The sequence below is a fragment of the Pimephales promelas genome, chromosome 1 (genome assembly GCF_988280905.1).
Source record: "Pimephales promelas chromosome 1, fPimPro1.hap1.1, whole genome shotgun sequence".
In the NCBI taxonomy this organism is placed as follows: Eukaryota; Metazoa; Chordata; class Actinopteri; order Cypriniformes; family Leuciscidae; genus Pimephales; species Pimephales promelas.
Window position 1 is genome coordinate 32,859,376 of NC_142769.1, and position 20,454 is coordinate 32,879,829.

Below are 20,454 nucleotides of genomic sequence, written 5' to 3' on the forward strand. Positions count from 1 at the left end.
CAAAGGGACCATGCCCCACTGCCTTCTAGGCCCGTGCCTTTTCTTATGAAGAAGTCGCAAAGTCCTTGAACCTCCCCTTCTTAGCCAGAGTGCGCACTTCTGTTTAAGCAGCATTCTCCATGATAGATGGTGCGAAAGACAGAGGATACCACTTTCTTCCTCCAGTGGAAGAAGCTGAAGCGGCCCATCTTTGCCCGCCCTCTGCTGGACGGCGAGCTAAGACGCACCATGCACAACCACACTATTCCGCCGCTGGGCAGGCTGTGTCGGCATTGCATTCGATGGTCGTACTGAAGATATTCCAGGCCGACCTTTTCTGAAAAATGGATGAGGAAGGACCGAAGCTACAGTATCAGCATGCCAGATTTAAGGAGCGCTATACGGACCTGGCTCTTCACGCCGCGAAATCCGCTGCACAGACCATTGGCCGGACCATGGCTTCTCTCACCGTTGCTGAGAGACACCCTTTGCTGACACTATCTGAGATGCCGGACTCTGAGCGCTCTGTGTTCCTCGACGCGCCCATCTCCCCAGCTGGCCTCTTTGGATCATCCATCAAGGGTTTCGCGGATAGATTCGCCGAGGTTCAGAAGACGTCACAAGCTATGAAGCACTTCCTTCAGAAGCGCTCTGGCTCTGCTGCAGGTCACACAAAACAGCCGTCTGCTCGAAGCTCCCAGCCACAGCCTCTGCCTGCTGCTTGCTGCTTCACAGCGCCGTCAAGCCTGGGACTAGAGACCACGCTCATGCTCTGCCGGCCAGTGCCCCCCTCCGTGTGGGCCCCGGCCGAAGATTGAGATAAAGCCTGAGGCCTCAAAGTCTTCCTAGCCCTCATAGGAAAACAACCATGTTCAAGTCTCGCCACGGCCTGACTTCCAACGCAACTTTTCGCTCGTTCAGTTCCAGAAAATGCGACTGTTCCAGTGTATTCTGCAGCAAGCCGACAAACGACATTTTTACGGCGACAAAGATAATGTTAATAGATCTGAAGGATGCATATTTCCAAATACAAATAGCGTCACGTCACAGGCGATTCTTGAGATTCGCCTTCAAGAGCCAGGCATATGAACACACAATCCTACCATTTGGCCTGTCCCTAGCACCCTGTACATTTACAATGTGCATGGACGCAGCTCTCACACCCGTAAAACTTTGGGGCATGCAAGTTTTGAACTACTTGGACGATTGGCTGATTCTAGCTCGATCACATTCAGAGCTCATAGAACACAGGACCGTATTACTCGAAAATCTTTTCAATTGGGCAAAAAGTTCGCTGTCTCCAAGTCAGAGAATATCTTTTCTGGGCACAGAACTGGACTTTTTTTAAAGTAAACTACTCCTTTAACTTAATAAAATCTCTGACTATCATTTACTTGATTGTTTGAGTTAAACATACCAAAGTTGACTTAAAATCCAACAGTTAATTTTGTCTAAAATGTACAGTTATATTTATGTTTTTTACACTAAAAAAAATAGTATTTGACAAACCAATTATTTATTTAGTAATAGCCTACACTTCATATATTTGTTAAATTTCTATCAAAATATTTGAGAATGGAGAATTAAATTGATGTTTTTAAGAACCACAAATATTACTTAATACAAATCAATAGTATATAACACACTCTTAAGAAATTGGGTAAGTTGATATGCATGATGAATTGCATGCAGATGACTTTCTAAAGATAATGAATATTAATTTAGAAGATGATATAATGTCCTCAGAACTGTGCACTGTTTGTTTATTGGCAGGTTATGAGATCAGGCGCGATCGCAGCATCTTTCGGCTATGAGTGAAACAGGACGGCGGACTAAGGTTAGAAGTTCACCCGCATAACGCGAGTTCATCTCAGGCACGAAAACCAGCGCTGATTCAGCGCTGAACAGGCCGGTTGATGATACATTTGAATTACTTTTTAATTTTTTTGTTTTTCTTCTAATCTATATGTATATCAGGGTCGTAGATTTTAGTAGGGACGTCCCTAACAATATCCAGTGACACTGATATATAATTTTAATCAAAACTTAAAATATTTTTATTGATGTCCCCCACTAATTTCACAATCAAGCCTACGCCACTAATATATAGGCCTATATATATTGCCTATGTAGGCAATGGTGTACATGTTGAAACAGTATAAAATGTGCCTCATCGACAATGGCCGATGTCATAACGTTACCTGGTTGTGTTGGTTGTGTGGAGTATTTTACAAAGGTTTTCATATCCTCATATAATCCTAATATATCCTAATATAATCCCTAATATAAATTAGGAATATAAAAACAATTAATATTACTATTTTTTTCTTACGTTTTCCTCACATTACGTTTTCCCTTTTTACTTCAGAGAGGCACAGTGCTACACCTCTGCTACACGTGGCAAATACACTTTGGCTCTGAGAGATGCTGTTAAAGTAAATACAACACCATCTTTGTGTGGATCCCAACACCTGGGCTAAAACCTGTTAAATTCTATTTGAGCACTAGAGTGCCTCACGGGTGCTTGTTTTTCCTCTTGGAATGTAATCCACCTCCTCTAGAAAATAGGTGTAGCTGCAGTTATGATTGAGTCAATCAAGTTCCTTGGGACCACTAAATAATCATAGCACATCACCACACTGGAAATAGGGCACAAGTCATGATCCTGTATGAACACCACAGTTTCAATCCTCCTGGTTTGGCATTTCCCTTGTGTCTTCTATGGGAAATCTGCCACATGTTGTCTGATGAGGACAGAAGAACACAGTGGAGGATGCATGCCTTGAACAACCACTGTTTGTAGGTGTTTCAGAGCTTTTAAAACCAACCTTGAGAAGTCAGACTGTTAAAAGTCTGAGAATTCCAATAACCATCCCACAAACACAAGCTGCATATTCATTTCCTATCACAAATCTCATGTAGCCTATACTGACAGAGCTAAAGGGTATGGGCTACTTTAATGGTGTTTTTGTTTTTGGAGCTCCAAACTCAAAATCAGCATCCACTTTCACTGTATAGAAAATAGTAGGCTGGGCATTATGGAAAAATATCCCTTCTTGCCTACAGCTAAAAGTGAAAGTGAAAGACCAGCATATAAAATATATTTATTCCACTTTGAATGATTCTCCCACATTTTTTAAGCAATTTTGTATTACACTTAATATTCATTTCCATATTGATTTTACAATTATAATAAGATACCTCCATGGATTATCTATTCATTTGGCTTTAGACAAAAGTATTAGGCTATATTTTACATGCACCTTTGCGATTTTGCTTAAAGTGCAAGGCTCATTGATTCTTTTGATATGAATCAAATCTTTTTATAGTTACCAATTACTTCTTGTTTTATAAATTAATGTCAGGACAGGTGTAAGCCTTCAACGACGTAAAAAACTTTATTTGTATCTGCTTTTTTATGTTTTTCCCCCTTTCACGAATCCTTTCTACTAAAATTGATTTGTAAATGAGTAGGTGTGTTATAGAATATTTCCCTAACATTAACAAAGATTGCTTTATTTTCACAAAGAATTTTATTTCGCATGACAAAATGGAGCATTCTATTCAGGAACATATTTTAAAACTGCACAGTAACAGCTGCTATAAAATCCCGGAAACAGTGTAAGGATTTTCTTCTTTTATTGAGTTCATTGAACGCTCTTGCATCATTTTATTTAGGTTATTTGTGTGGGTGGAATGCTGCTTGTGTTAGTAGGTTCTTAGAAGAGGCTAATGAAAGAAGCCTTACAAATGAAACTTTTGAATTTTTTTGACAAATCAGTATCTTATCAGTAGTAGCTTTTAGCCTATGTGCTGACCAGATGCAGCATTCAAACAATCAAGTCACTGAGTCTGCGCCTGGTTATCTGTAATCGTGACACCTAGATAATGTGAGAACAAGCGTGTAAAGGTCCTCTGAATTTTTCTAAGCCAAGTTCATAATGACATACACAAACATGATAGTGTTCTTTGACCCAACGACATAGTTATCGTTATGACAAGTAACAGTTATTATGCCAATTAAACTTCAGATAAGCGCTGCCATAATAATTCTGAATATTTCATGAAATCACGACAAAGAATGTTTTGAAGGCTTCCGGGCGAAAACTTTCCCCCCTGAGCTGGTGCCAGTGTTCCAACGTCTTCCCTGGAAAGAACAACACGCGCCAGTGAATGATGAGCGTTCTCTATAGTGCTTCATACCCAGCCGGTGCATTTCCCAGCGTAACTGGAGCACTCCACAACCGAGCCAAGGATTTGTCAGCGCGCGCTAACTTCAGAAAATGAGAAACCAAACTGGGGAGTGATTGTTCTGTGCTTCTGACTGGACTTATGTTCTTTTGTTTCGACCGGGCTTCTCGAATCCTTGCAAACATGGGTTTATCCCGAAATGAAACCGTAATCTGGACAGAGGAGCATATGGACACGAACCAAACGACAGACACCTTTGGTCCGGAGACAGTGATTGTGCCCGTCATATTTGGATGTATCTTTTTCTTGGGAATCATTGGAAATACTCTAGTGATGGTTGTCATTGGGAAAATAAAGTCAAGGCGCTCGAGAAGTACCACTAACATTTTCATCATAAATCTCAGCATAGCAGATTTATCTTTCCTCCTGTTTTGCGTCCCGTTTCAGGCCACCATATACTCACTTCCCGAGTGGATCTTCGGGGCGTTTCTGTGTAAATTTGTGCACTATTTTGTTACGGTCAGCATGCTGGTGAGCATTTTCACGCTCGTGGCCATGTCCGTGGACAGGTACATTGCCGTGGTGCTCTCCAAAAAGTCCCCGTGTATTCGTAACCGGAGGAATGCGCTCATTGGCGTTTGTGTTATTTGGATGCTTTCCTTTATCTTTGCGGTCCCGGTTGCGCAGCACCAAATTTTGACGAATCACCCTAAGGCTCCCAATAGCACGTTCTGCTGGGAGATTTGGACCCAACGGGTGGCCAAGCACACTTATAAAGTGACTATTCTCGTGATAGGATATCTGTTACCGCTGGTTTTGATCACATGCTGTTATGCCAAGGTAAGGATTCGACATTACACTATCTTGTAGATCAATCGAGGGAGGACTTGTACCTGTTACAAAGCTATACTTTTTATGGTGTAGCCTAGGAGCTGATTTATCGTTTAAAATGAAAGTGTGGGGATGAGATGGTTTTTTTGGAGCGTCTACGAAATTATTACACGTTTTAAAAATGAAAACTACTTGGCGCGTGATTGCTTGCTCTGAACTGACTGTGTTTTATTACTGTGTGCGTTTCCTTTAACTAGTGTCAACATGATTATCACAACTGCCATAATAATTCAATATGGGGTCATGGGGTCAAACTTTCCTTGTCTCAAATTTTTTGTTAACTTATTATTTATTTATTTGTTTATTTATGTTGTTGTTGTTGTTTTGTCCCAAGTTTGCATACTTGCAACTTAAGAACTATAAAAGGATTAGGTCACCTCAAAATTAAAATTACTAAATAATTTACTCACCCCAATGCCATCCAAGTTATCCATGTCTTTCTTTCCTCAGTGGAAGGGAAAATAAGTTTTTTGAGGAAAACATTTATTCTTCGAATAATGGACTTCAATGGACACTAATGTTTTGAAGTCCAAATCAATGCAGTTTCAAAGGTCTTTGAAGTACTTAACAGGCTGTCCACGATCACAGCTGTAGAAGAGGCTCTTATCTAGTGAAACGATAGGCCTACGTCTTTCCAAAAAATAATAATAATAATTAATATATATATATATATATATATATATATATATATATATATGGCCTATATATACTTTTTAACTTCAATCGTTCGGATTGAACTGATCTGCAACTCGCCGGGAACTACATCATCATGGTGAAAAACACAATCCCCCAGTTTCACAGACAAGGTATAAGCTAGTGTAACCCCTCCACCCAGAAAAACGCAAAAGTCTGCTTGACAGTGAAGGTTGTACGCAGGCGCGCGGACTTGGTGTTGTTGTGTGGCAGTGCTTCACATTGCCCCCTAGCCGCCTGGAGTGCATACTACATTGAATTTCATACTCTTTTGCGTCACCATATGCACACGGATTTCCCACCCAAAACGCAGAAAATATATCAGTAAATATATACAAACATGCTCAAGAGCATTCATAGTTTATTTAGGATGCAATAGATGCCATGTTTTGGTCCAGTTTGATGCTTAATGAGAATGTCTCTTAAAGCAACACTATGTAATATTTTTTACCTTAAAATAATGTTTCCAAAATCTTATCAGTGGTTTATCAAGTCTTAACAGGATGAAAGGCACTTCTGCCATAGCCTGACGGCGTCTGTATCGCTTTTACTGGCACTACGGAACTCCGGGGTTCGGGTAGTAACCCGACCACAAAAAGAAACTACAAAATTTGACTGCTTTACGTCAAGTGCTACAATAGTCATTATTTCGTTTTTCTTCGTTTCTGACGTCGCAATACTGTACATCATCCTTTCATGAAATCATGTAACATACTCTACCTTGTTTGTGGACATTGTTCATTCCAAAGCCGGTGCTGGATAAACATGAGCGTGTGTGCGACGGTAGGCTGTGGTAGGCTTTAAGTTCCATGGTGTTGCTTTAAAGGGTTAGTTCACCCAAAAATGAAAATTCTGTTAGTAATTACTCACCCTCATGTTGTCAAAAATGCTAAAAACACGTGATAAACATGATAAACGTGAGAGCCATTTAGATACAGTAGGTTATATGTCATGTTATAGTCAGATATGACAATGCTACTGCGACACGCATAACCTCAGATGCAGTGATGGGGACGAGACCGCCTATGCCAAGTCCGAGTCAAGACCGAGTCTTTGAAGGGTCGAGTCCGAGTCGAGACCGAGTCCGTTGGTTTTCAAATGCAGTCGAGTCAGAGTCGAGACTGAGTCCGTTGGTTTTCAAATACAGTCGAGTCCGAGTTAAGACCGAGTCCGTTGGTTTTCAAATACAGTCGAGTCCGAGTCGAGGCCGAGTCCGTTGGTTTTCAAATACAGTCGAGTCCGAGTAAAGACCGAGTCCGTTGGTTTTCAAATACAGTCGAGTCCGAGTCGAGACTGAGTCCGTTGGTTTTCAAATACAGTCGAGTCCGAGTTAAGACCGAGTCCGTTGGTTTTCAAATACAGTCGAGTCCGAGTCGAGACTGAGTCCGTTGGTTTTCAAATACAGTCGAGTCCGAGTTAAGACCGAGTCCGTTGGTTTTCAAATACAGTCGAGTCCGAGTCGAGACTGAGTCCGTTGGTTTTCAAATACAGTCGAGTCCGAGTTAAGACCGAGTCCGTTGGTTTTCAAATACAGTCGAGTCCGAGTTAAGACCGAGTCTGTTGGTTTTCAAATACAGTCGAGTCCGAGTCGAGACTGAGTCCGTTGGTTTTCAAATACAGTCGAGTCCGAGTTAAGACCGAGTCCGTTGGTTTTCAAATACAGTCGAGTCCGAGTCGAGACTGAGTCCGTTGGTTTTCAAATACAGTCGAGTCCGAGTTAAGACCGAGTCCGTTGGTTTTCAAATACAGTCGAGTCCGAGTTAAGACCGAGTCTGTTGGTTTTCAAATACAGTCGAGTCCGAGTCGAGACTGAGTCCGTTGGTTTTCAAATACAGTCGAGTCCGAGTTAAGACTGAGTCCGTTGGTTTTCAAATACAGTCGAGTCCGAGTTAAGACCGAGTCTGTTGGTTTTCAAATACAGTCGAGTCCGAGTTAAGACCGAGTCTGTTGGTTTTCAAATACAGTCGAGTCCGAGTTAAGACCGAGTCCGTTGGTTTTCAAATACAGTCGAGTCCGAGTTAAGACCGAGTCTGTTGGTTTTCAAAAACAGTCGAGTCCGAGTCGAGACTGAGTCCGTTGGTTTTCAAATACAGTCGAGTCCGAGTTAAGGCCGAGTCTTTGAGGAAGCAAGTCCGAATCGAGATTTAGTCCCAACATATCAGTTTTGATATTCATAATGATTTAATATCACCCCAGTAAATAATCAACAGTTAGGCCTACAGACTAAGCTAGATTTAAGCTAGCTTACCTCAAGGGCATCCAAGTTGTAGGTGTCTTTGTTTCTGCAGTAGTTTCAATTTTGATATTTTTAGGTCAAACCAATCTTGTCTGTCAGTCATATAATGTATGTGTATGGTCACCAACGGTTTGTGGTTCTGAAAAGTGAATTTGATGATGGCAGACTCACTGCTCATCTTGCCGCCGCTCACACCAGGCAGCAACTGAAGACACTGATGGCTCCGACAGCAGTATCTTTTTTTCATTGCACCATGGGATATCATTTTCAAATAATGCCTGTCAACATTGCATTTTATTATTATTGTTGATATATATATATATATATATATATATATATAAATAAAAAAATCTTGAGGACTCAGTCTGAAAATTACGAGTCCTTCTCGTGGTACGAGGCCAAGTAAAGGCCAAGTCTTTGAAGAAACAAATCTGAGACGAGTCAGAGAAAGCAGAAATCGGTCTCAAGACCAGTCTCGAGTCCGAGACCAGACTCGAGTACTACATCACTACTCAGATGAGCAGCTGAACGTCTCATCAAGCCAACGCGCCCCAAACTATTGTGATTTCAATGTTAAGTCAATGCAAAGACGCGTTACGAACGTAAAAAATTCCTGTCGCGCGAATTAGGCATAGAGTGTGCCGCGGTAGACGTGAATACGCCTCATTTGCGCAAATTGAGCGTCTGGCGTGTTAAGTGCAAATGATTTAGTTAGTGCTATATGTGCATTCACGCGTTTGACGCGAATTCGTGCCTGCTGCCCGAGTTGAAAAATCGGAACTTCGGTGTCAATTCACGCCGCGTTAACCAATCAAGAGCCTAGCTGCTTGCTCATAAAGACATGTACATAAGTTCATGTCTGGACGTGAGAGACAAAAAAATCTCAGGACAGGTTAATAACTTTTGGAGGCTGGCTCTATTTATCATCAAAACAAAAATAAATGACAGATTAGGTGGATGAAGGCAAGGGTGATCCTCGCTCGCTCCGAAGCGGGACAACAGGTCATCAACCTGGAAAACGGGACAGGCGGAAGCACCGCTGACAGAGGCCGTCATCCAGGTGCAGCTCCTGGAGCAAGCAAAATGGTGAAACTCGCTAAACGGTTCGCCTCCGAAGGGTCCGATGGGTAACTGGTAACATTTGGAAAGATCATTTCGGGTGTTCTCCCTGGCGCTCCTGACAAATGCAGAGTCGTCTGTCTGCACTGTGTAATGTTTGCACAGTTTTTGAAGGATGGGCAATATCTGTCCACAGGTTGGAATTTTTTCACTGGAGACAGCAATTGTGGATGTGTAGCAGTCTGCAACATAAACAAAACGAAAAAAATATATATTGGCTAAACAACAATAACCCTAAATAACCCTATTAATGGCGATAGTCAACCAAGTTTTATATAAGGCGTTTTAATTTTTTTCAAACATTAGTTACTTCTCCTTTTCCATGGGCTTTCTAAGCCACTGGTCTATAGCTGCAGCTTGGATAGCAGGAAACCGTTCACAAAATCTCTCCATCATCAAATACAGAGAGTTCCATCTTGTCCCATTGTCACATCTAAAAGGACCATGTCCTGCTCTGCAGACACACACACACACACACACACACACAAGATTATGAGATTATATTAAACAATGTAATATTACCATTACTTTATATAATTTTTTTAATTGATCCTAATCTCTGTTTATTTATATGTTACAATTTGTATGTCATTAGCTTGGAATTAAAGTACAGTATTTAAACAGTAGGCCTATTACTACTTACTGAGGAGTTGTTGCTTTTCCTTCAGGACTACTTTAGCCATGTGGGATCTCTTCATCCATACGATCACAGAATGGATCCTTGCTCCAAGTTGGAAACTGTATTGCAGTTGTACAGCTTCTGAGCTCCAGGGTTAAGTGTGTGCGCAAAACATGGAAACTTGATTATATTTAGCGTTTCACAGCTACATCCATGTTTGCTGCGTAATCCACGGTTGCTGCCACCACCTTCTCTTTCACTCCAGAAGGTGAAACTCCAAACTCCTCCAGTTTGACATGTTTCAGCTATGTGATCAGATTGCTCTCTTCAACCACATACCAAGCAGGAATCAGATGATTTGTTAAATGGTCTCTGTTTGGGGCATTTTATTTTGGGTTGAGAGTCTTTATCATCTTGCTACAGATAATATACGGTAGGCCTAGGAATTAATAAAACAGAACTATACTGACATAAAAACATGCAATTTTTGGTCATGTATTTGTTATTTTCATTTGAAAAGACATGCTGGACAAAATTCAGCAAATTAACCTACTGAAATACAGAGGCATTTACTGTGGCAAACGGGTGCAAACCCTTTACTACAAACTTAGTCACTGCTAGGTGAAATTCGTTTATCCTCGCCTCAGTCATTTTATTCTTCCCTGCCTCTGTAAACGGAGTAGCTAAAGGTGCAGGACAGGAGAGATACTTGCTGCAGCCTCTAAACCAGTGTGAGAGCCAGCCTCCGAGCCAGCCAGACTCTGGCCGTCATCATCATCATCATCATCTAAATTTGATGGACAATGGCAATGGAGATTATCCGTATAGTAAAAGTTTACACAATGAAATGGCGCTCACGTTAAATAAGTAGACGGGGCCTGTTCGGCCAGGAGAGTTTAAAGTTAACTCATTAACAACAGATGGTGGTGTTGGTGTGTGGGCACGGTCAGAAGCTGAACTCTGCGTGTGCGTGAACTCTGTGTTCAGAAATACGTTATAAATCGTGCTGGGGATAATTACAGAAGATATGTTGTTTTTAAAACAAATTAGATTAGAAATTAAGAAAGGATCTCAGCCAAACGCATTCTATTCCATCGCCTGCTCACTAGCGCCCCCTTATTTATTTATTTTTACTTATTTATTATAAGTAAATGTCATACTATTTTTTTGTCATACCTATTGTAAAAATGTAATATGTAAACTCTTGTTTAATGGTGGATGAGTAATGGCATACACTCTTAGGCATTAATGTGGCTTTGTTGTTTTTTTTAGGTATTATATCATCTTCATAAAAAAATGAAAAATATGTCCAAGAAGTCTGAGCGGTCAAAGCGAAAGGTAAGAGATTTGTTTTGTGTTCTTTTCCTGGTCTTGACAACATTCATTAATATTATGGTTTGTAAAAAAAAAATTTTTGACCGGAGTGGATGGCAAAGCTGGCATGATATTAACACAGTAATTTTGAAAATTCATGCATGGGTATGAAAGCTTGTGGAGCATGGAGTCATGAAGTCACATTGTACAGGCCCTGCCCACGACTGCTGAAGGGATCTGGCCTATTAGCATAGACCCCGCCCTGAGTGAGCTATACACAGTTCATGTTTATCTTCCCAGAGTATTTAACAGCAGCTTTCAAGCAAGAAAAGTTTTCTTATTAAAGCTGCAAACGTTATTCAGTAAAGAGCAGTGAGCGATTTTCTGTTTTTCTTTTGTTGTTTGATTCATTTTAAAAGCATTTATAGCAGTAAGTACTGTGTATTACAAAGTATATCTACTATAATATGTATACACATGACATTTCTTTACTTGTTTTTTACATTCACAGACATAACCGACTGTGTTTATGTGAACGTTTTTGACATACCATTGTGTGTATTTGACAGTTTAAGCCAAAATTCTTAGTAGAACTCCTTGTGGAAAGATAAAAAAATTGTGCATAAAGCCCCATGTGTTATTAAGTATTATTAAGTAATACATATTATGTAGTCTATAACATACATTAATCAATCAATATTATACCTACGGCTAATTCTATAAAAATACATGAATGTCACTGCATTATATAACAAAAAAGTCTCATCTTTCGTGGTTCTGTATTATCCATATCTATATGAAGAGTTCAGATGCAAAAGCCTCTAAATGCCATTTGAAATTTTCTTCTTTAATGATGCTTTTTATCAAACTTGTATATTTAAGTTCAGTAATTTCACTTAAATAACAATTAATAGGTAATTATCATTGCCATTTAATTGAAATTACTGAACTTAAATATACAAGTTTGATAAAAATTGCCATTAAAGAAGAAACTTTCAAATGGCATTTAGAGGCTTTTGCATCTGAACTCTTCATATGTATTCAGTATTTTTTTTTATATGTATTCAGTAGTTTTTTTTTTAAATAAAGTAGTGACATTCATGTATTTTTATAATGTGACTGTATAATCCTGTATAACATGTAAAACCCTTCAAGAACATTAATAGTGCACAGCCTGAACATTTCAGACATTGACTTTCAAATCCGATATTTTAAATGCACTGCTTGATTAAAACTGACAAATTCATGCATGTCATGTAACCATTGCATCTGTGGTTTTAGCTCCTTACTTAAGATAATGGTCCATAATAGCCAATACGCTCCAGAGTGGTCTCTTGTAACCAGTGGCGACCAAGCAGGGTGTAATGGGGTGGCTAGGGTGGCTTTTAATCATTGCTGAAAGTAAGATTATCCTAACCTATGTTGGGATCTCATCTCACACACAAAAAGCACTAGACCTCAATGCAGTTAGTTTTATGCTGAGGTAAATTTGACCTTTAATGTGAGAAAGATTGGTGTTATAGCACAACTACAAATCTGAGATCTGCATCTATAGCAACAAATCAGTAAACTTGGATCCTTTTATAGTAGATTATATGTTTTCATCTAGGCATGGGTATTATGGGGAAATGTTGTTTCAGAACATGGATTTCTTGTCGGTCAATTATAAAGACAATGAAAAGGAGTGATCGCTATCTCGCATGATCCATTGTGTGGTAAAAAAATGAATTCAGTGTCTGCAATGTACTGAAATGAATATAAGGCAGCAAGAGAGTCCACCTTGAAGAGAACAATTTTCACTGGTGGTATTTATTAATTGTATTTATATATTTATTTTTATAGATCTGAAACAATTTCTGCAATGTGAAGTTCTAATGCTACATAACATTCAAAATAAATGCTGAAATTGACTAATGTATACTACATTATAAGCTGTGCCTATAGGAACATTCACACACAAATAAATGATTTTGCTGCTTGTTCAGTTTGCTCTGACCAATTAAACTGGACTGTGGATTTCTAGTTGCCAGCTTCCTTTGCATGTGACTGCATTTTAAGTGTTGTTTTTTTTTTTTTTTTTTTTTGAGCAAAGGGGGATACTTGTTAGTGTTTAATGAGCAGTTATGCTGAGGTTCTTAAAGAGTAGGAGCTGTCTGTTACAGTATTTGTTTTGTCATCACCACATGTGATCTGTACTTGACTGTGATCTATTAATTCAACTTCACAAGGACCAAATCTAGAAGTACACCAAAGGAGAATATATTAGCTTTGGGACTGTTTGTTTTTTATTTAAGGGGCCACCGGAGGAGTTTTGAGATCTGAAGTCAAAAAAGACTTGACCCTCCCTTCGCCAGTAATACATTTTTCAATGATCCTCCAAAATGATTGTTACCCTCTCCGATAATTTATTGATTACGTTGATAACTACAACAAACGAGTACACTACTGCTTTCTCATCTTACTAGGGCTATAACGATAGACCAAGCCTACAATTCGGTTCGTATCATGATTTTTTATTTTAGATGGAAAAAAAAAAATCTATTTTTTTTAAATCATTTTTTCGGTGCTGATGTTGTGAAGCGTTCATGTAACAAGGGTGGCGCTCCCAATAAAGTATATGCTACCCCAAAAACCGGCAAAAGTAATGATTGTGAGTATGTCAAATAAAGCAAAGGGGAGATTTTAATTGTTTATTAAAGGGGTGGTAAAGTATGATTTCACTTTTCTAACTTTAGTTAGAGTGAAATGTTGCTGTTTGAACATAAACGACATTATCAAAGTTACAACGATCAAAGTTCAAAGCAAAGGAAGATATTTGCTTTTAAATAAATCGTTTTTTAAAGGACTACAACAAATGGCTGGTGACATCAGTGACATCACCAACCCTAAAATGTACATAAACCCCACCCCCGGGAACACACAGTCCATGTTAAGAAGAGGAAAAGTTGTTGTATAAGAGTAAGTTTGTGAGTCAACTCAAACTTTAGCATCCATCTTTTCACATACAATTAAAAGTCACTCCGTGTGCATCTCACAACAGTTCCTATACGAGCATACAGTAGATTATCATGACAGAATATGCTAACTGAAGTTAACTCCACATCAGCAACATAAATTCATCAACTAACCATTCAGAGATGTCCTGTTGCATTCTACATTTTTTCCACTTCTTCTTGAGTCTCTCCATCTTTGACTGAATCTGTTTCAACATTAAAGGCTGAACAGTTTCTGTAATTTTAGTGTCTGCGTAATCACAGCTGCTAACACGCACGGGCTCTTGAAACCCTGCCTTCTGCAGCAGTTCATTTGCATTTAAAGGGCCAGACAGAAAATGGTGCATTTTTGCAAATCCTAAAAAAAGTGACAACTTTAACATGCCATATAAAAATATCTGTGGGGTATTTTGTGCTAAAACTTCACACACACACACACACACACACACTCTGGGGACATCAGAGATTTATTTATTACATCTTTATTACAGATAGATTTATTTTACATCTTGTGAAAATGGCATTTTACCACCGCTTTAATAAACAAGGTTTTTCTGTGTCAGTGTGTCGTCTTCACGATGCTGACTCGCGATATTCACAGTAATGCACCAGAGAGAAATGCGGATTTCATACGGATTACATAAGCAGAGAGCAATCTGTTTTTCATTTTTAAATGTTCTGTTTAAAAGTAGACATCAAGCTTTCTATTTATTTCTGTGAGGCAATTACATTATACGCTGAGTTTCGGTTCATTTATGAGACGAGAGTCCAGTTCACGTGTCATGATCTATTTTCTACTACTTATTCCTATTAAATCCAGGCAATTTGTTGATGAAGCATTAATTAAAATTAAGATACAATTAATAAAAAGCTCAATTTACTTTAAAGAACGGCTTTGTGCTTTCTGAAGTATCTGTGAAAGTTTTAAAGTCGCATTCAGAGCGGTCATGTCAGTAACAGAGAACTGTCACGTCCCTAACATTGTTTTTTTTTTCCTCATACGATCACGAAAAATAAAATAAAAAATAATATAACCCTTCTTTATCCTGTTATTGGCCTACTTTTGTTTTGCGCAGGGTACTATTTTGCCACCTAAAAGTTAAATATTTGTTGTGTCACAACCAGGGCCCTAGACATTTGGAGGCCCAAGGCAAAATATATGTTGGAGGAAATATTATTTTATTTCTGGCTCTGGCTGTAGTTCCACAATGCATAGAATAATAGACATCTGTTCCAGGTGGCTAATGTCTGGTGTACAATCAAGGATGGTAGAAAAGTACTTTTCAGTGTGAATTTTTGTAACAATTTCTTTGTCAGTTGACTACTTGTCAGATTCAGCAGCTCATTTTGTATGTCTTTCCCCAAGTAGTGTGTGTGTGTGTGTGTGTGTGTGTGTACTTCTATTTTTTATGTTTTATTTTAGCCAAGTGCTCCTGCATTACTAGATCAAACTTTGCCAGGAGCTCCACTTCCTTTAGAAAATCACCATTATCAGAAACTTTTGACCATTATCAGAAACTTTGAGTTTGTCTGTGGATCCCCTAAATCAAAGATTCCTCTCAGCAAGAGACTGTATAATTGTTAAAAGTCTTATGAGAACATTCCTCCACCACTGTCTTTCTTCCTCCAAAAGGGTCATATGTCTCTGGTCTATGGTTTTACCTATTGTAGACTGCAATTCTAATTCCCTCCACTTCTGCATGGTGCTAATATGCTCAGAACTGTTCTCATGACTCCACAGGATGGTGTGGATGTTCTTCCAGTCTTTCAATCCTCCTTTAATTAGCTTAAAGTCCCTGTAAAGTCAAAATTAAGTTTGTGTTCTGAGTTTGTCACACCACAGAAAAATGTGTTATTAGCCACCCAGCCAAATTTGAATGATAAAAAAGCTGGCAAGTACATAAAATAAGCTATCAAAATCATGAAAAAATGAGCAGTTATCTCTGCTCTCAAACGCTGGGGGTGTGTCCGCTGGCTGCGCTGAAACCACGCCCACTCGCGGGAACGCTGTCGACGGTGATATTAGCTGATACTGCTTTCGGGACGGGAGGATGAACACTGGCGGGAGATAGTCGTTTCGGCCCCGTTCACCAGTAACAGTGGATTATGCAGTGAATCCCAGTTGTCTCTGAGGAAAGTTTATAAAACTATCCAGTGTAAAATGATCACTACAGAGGCGGGTGTTGGCGGTGATCCTCAGCTCTTCATCAAGGTTGGCTCTCTAAAAACCTCTCCTTGTTGATGTGATCGTTTTTAGGGAATTTAAATGAAGATACCGATCTGTTTTGTACATGATCGCATCCAGGTAGTAGCCTATGCATTTCTGTGTCGAAGGCATAGCTAGCTAGACAACTGTAGGTTGTAGTAAATAATTGCGATTGAGCGGTGAATGTGAATGTGCTCGGGGAGTGTTATTGTGTGTTAGGGAAGAGATCAGACTCAGTGCGTAATCAAATAGGGGCGTGTCCAGGAGCTCATGGGCTCCAGTGCGTCATCGAGCCCTGTTTTACCCCCGCCCAAACAATCTGTAAAATTGCAATGGTGAAAAACTGTTTAACGGTCTAACTCCACATTTCAGTACTTCACAGTTCACAGTCTTTGTAATTTGTTTTAGCAATACATACGTAACATTTATAATGTGTTAAGAACTTTTTTGTAGAATTGTCTTTACAGGGACTTTAATTACTTGGGTATAGAAAAGTTTGCAGCTGTAGCAAAAGACTGCATCATTCACCTCTGAATATGACAAACAGGATCATTTGACTCTTTCACCATTAGGCATTTTTCTATAACACAGACTGTGTGAAAAGGCTTGTCTATCTGTATTTTTGGGAAAAACATAACTTTCTCTGACTTGAAATGGTCCTCTTTGCACTGCCTCTGCTCTGTAACTTGGGTTGGATCAACAGGTTGAGCTTTGGATACTGTGCTGCTTCCTATTTCACTTTTTGTTCCAGGTCTGACATTGTCCTCAAGACTCAATGACTTCCATTCTCTCAATAGTTTTGCTTTCAACCTAATGCCTCCTCTCTGGCCCTTCACTCTCTTTGCGACTTGATGTTCTACCTCAGAAAAAACACTCTCTGGCCCTGCACTCTTTTTGCCTTGTAGTTGCTCTGCCTCAAAACCACTCTCTGGATCTTCACTCTCCTTGCCCTGTTGATGCTCTGCCTCATGACTAATCTCTTGCTCCTTTCTCTCTTTGCCCTGTTGTTCTTCTGACTCGCTGCTGGCTTAGAAACCTCATCAGTGATCCTACAACAGGTAATGTGTCAAACAAGTAATGTCATTGGATAGGCTACATTTGTTTGTCCACACTGTATAGAAATAATTTGTTTAATACAAAAATGCAATGCAATTTTTTTTTAGTAATTCTTTCATCAATTTATTTATGGTAACACACTAAAACACTATTTGGGATAATGACCATTTTTTGATAGACTAAATATAGTCATATTAGGTACACTGTTACCCTTGCTGTAAAAAAAAGTCCAAATTCTGACAATATTATACCATTTTCCATTAAAGAGCCCCTATCATGGATTTTTGAAAATGACTGTTCATATGGTGTGGAATATAGCTCTAAGGGAATGAAAACATATATAAAGTTATTGTCTTTCAAAAGTGAGAGTCGACTCTGAGTCTATGAAATGAATTGTTTTTGAAACGAGTCATTAGCTGGTTCGTAGTGACATAGATGCATACTGGCCGCGCCCAGTTACTGCACGCGCAGACGGAAGTGTAAACTTGAAGTCTAGAACACATTCAAATACTTCATCATAGCATCATGTCAAGAAGACGCTGTGTTCTACAATGCAAAGATAGTTCAGCCACTTTGTTTTCATTTACCAGGGAGCATGTGAAGAATCGGTGGTTAGAGTTCATATTTGCAACAGTAGCCCGATTGTGTTCTCAGCATTTTATTGACGAATAACGTTAGTTCAAAAACATAAATGAATTCAAATGTGGATTCGCAAGTGGTTGTTCCTGAAGGAGGGCTCAGTAACTTACTTACCCAGTGTATATGGATCAGCTTCCTCCTTCGAATCACAACCTGTAAGTATTATTAATAATTGTTGCTTTTATGGGTTTTGAACGGTTTTGTTGCGTCGGGGCGCAAGGCAGTACAGTATGTGTGTGCGCGTGTATCTGTGTGTAAGTTACGCTCAGCGCAGCTTCTAGGTCTCCAAAGTCAATTTTTTTTAAATATGTGAAATGTTTGTCGTTGTTATTGGAGTTGTCATAAAGAATAGAGCGTCTTGTTGTACTGCAGTGCTTTATCAATATGTTTATGCATTATGCTAACAAACAATAACTGACTGGGTCTGTCATCAGACCAATCACCGCCGATTAGCGTCACACAAAGGAGTGGTTTGGAAAAATGAGTCGTTGTACAAATCATTTGGGAATCGGTGAGCAAATCAGTTAAAAATAAATGCATATTATAAGACAAATAAAGTGTTTTTTGTCCTTGCATGCGTGTTAAACAGTTTTTGGGAACTCCTAAAACACAAATAGGAACATTTCAAATGCTATGATAGGGGCTCTTTAAAACAGTAATGTACCGTAGAAAACAAAACTAGCCTACAGGAATATACTGTGAATTAACAGCGCTTACAGTAGACACACAGAGACATGGTCCACTTGAATGAAAAGAAGTGAGTGAATTGGCTTTATGCACAGCTGCACTACTTCCTGAACTTCAGCCAGCTCCTTTGTTTCCTGTCTTCCATTATTGGACAAACTGATTAATCCAGGTGTGTCTGATTATTGTTGTTGTGACTACTGAGGTCAGGCACACCTGGATTAATCAGTTTGTCCAATAATGGCAGACAGGAAACAAAGGAGCTGGCTGAAGTTCAGGAAGTAATGCAGCTGTGCATAAAGCCCATTGAGACACTGATGAACACCTGATAAGATAATTTAATTTTTAAGATATTTTTTTTCTCTAATTGTGTGTTATTCATATGCTTAAGATTGCATACTTAATTTCAATAAATATTGCAACAGTATTTATGATTGTAAAACGAAAATTATGGTCCAGATTTTTATTATGGTCTAGATCAATCTAAATCTGTGATGGTGTATTATACACTGTGAGAACCTCTGTTGAGCATTGTTATTCGCTGTGAGTATTAGTCAACTGTTTTGTCCTGAGGGAAAGTCCTGTTTACTCTTAGTTTCTAGTCTAGTTTTTCATCAGTCCTAGTCTCGCCTTGCCTTTTCTTTTGTTGTTCATGTTTTGCCCCCTCGTGGGTTTTGTTTTCTCTGCTTTCTGTTTATAATAAATAAAGAATGAACTGACCTTCTGTCATGAGGTAGGAGGTGAATCCAGGCACGCTCATGACAGAAGGTTGGTTCACTCTGTATTTATTATAAACAGAAAGTAGAGAAAACAAAACCCTCGAGGGGGCAAAACATGAACAGCAAAAGAAAAGGCAAGGCGAGACTAGGACTGATGAAAAGCTAGAGTAGAACTAACTTTCTCTCAGGACAAAACAGTTGACTAATACTACTCACAATAACAATGCTCAACAGAGCATTGACTAATACTCACAATAACAATGCTCAACAGAGCATTGACTAATACTCACAATAACAATGCTCAACAGAGATTCTCACAGTGTATAATACACTATCACAGATACAACAAGATAAGTTACAAAATGAACTCAAGGGAAACACAAGGGAATTTAATAGGGAACACTATTGACGAGGACAGGTGAAGCTGACAACACAAGCACAAGCACATGGTCTGCCATGATCCTGCTAAAAGACATTTCATGAATCATGTTTATCAAAACGAATCAGTTTATTTTTTACAATACATTACAATCACTCAAAATAGATGATACCTGAATCACGAGCTGCACTTTCTTTGTGTGCCTGCTTAATTACACTTACCAGCCCCTGATGTATATGCGTTTGTTTTGGCACCATCAGATAAGTTTGCTGAAAAGTTGGATTTTATTCATCTTCTTATACAATCTCTTCATTCATAAATTCAGATGTTGGGAGTGACTCACATGTAAATAGTGATCTTAATTGGTAAACTATAGTTTACTATAAACTATAGATCTTAATTGGTAAACTATACTGTATACAGTTGTTATATCCAGTTGTTGAATGACAATTGTTATATCCAATGGACAAACTCATAGTATTTTGGTGCTCTTGGTTGGTGGATAAGCATGTGTTTGTTTTGAAGGCCCCGCCTCCAAAGCTGAGGCCCTAGGCAACTGCCTAGTTCGCCTATAGCGCCGGCACTGGTCACGTCACATGTGTATTTTACTCACATTAAATATAAAACGCATGTGTAAACTGATATTTTCCTTGAGTCTTGACTCCTTTATTAAGGGGGTATGGATATATAAACAGACATTTCAGTATTAAATGCATTTTTTGATAATTTATATTTG

At 39.0% G+C, this 20,454-nt stretch overlaps 1 protein-coding gene across 1 annotated transcript in view; it reads left to right on the top strand.

Moving 5' to 3' along the window:
- Positions 1–3,943: 3,943 nt before the first annotated feature.
- galr1b (galanin receptor 1b) overlaps positions 3,944–20,454 on the top strand; it is a 43,056-nt gene continuing 26,545 nt past the window's right edge. Inside the window, exons 1-2 of the mRNA XM_039688506.2 lie at positions 3,944–5,010; positions 11,001–11,066. Of these exons, the coding sequence (XP_039544440.2) occupies positions 4,312–5,010; positions 11,001–11,066 (765 nt within the window). The 5' untranslated portion in view covers positions 3,944–4,311. The remainder of the gene's footprint in view (positions 5,011–11,000; positions 11,067–20,454) is intronic.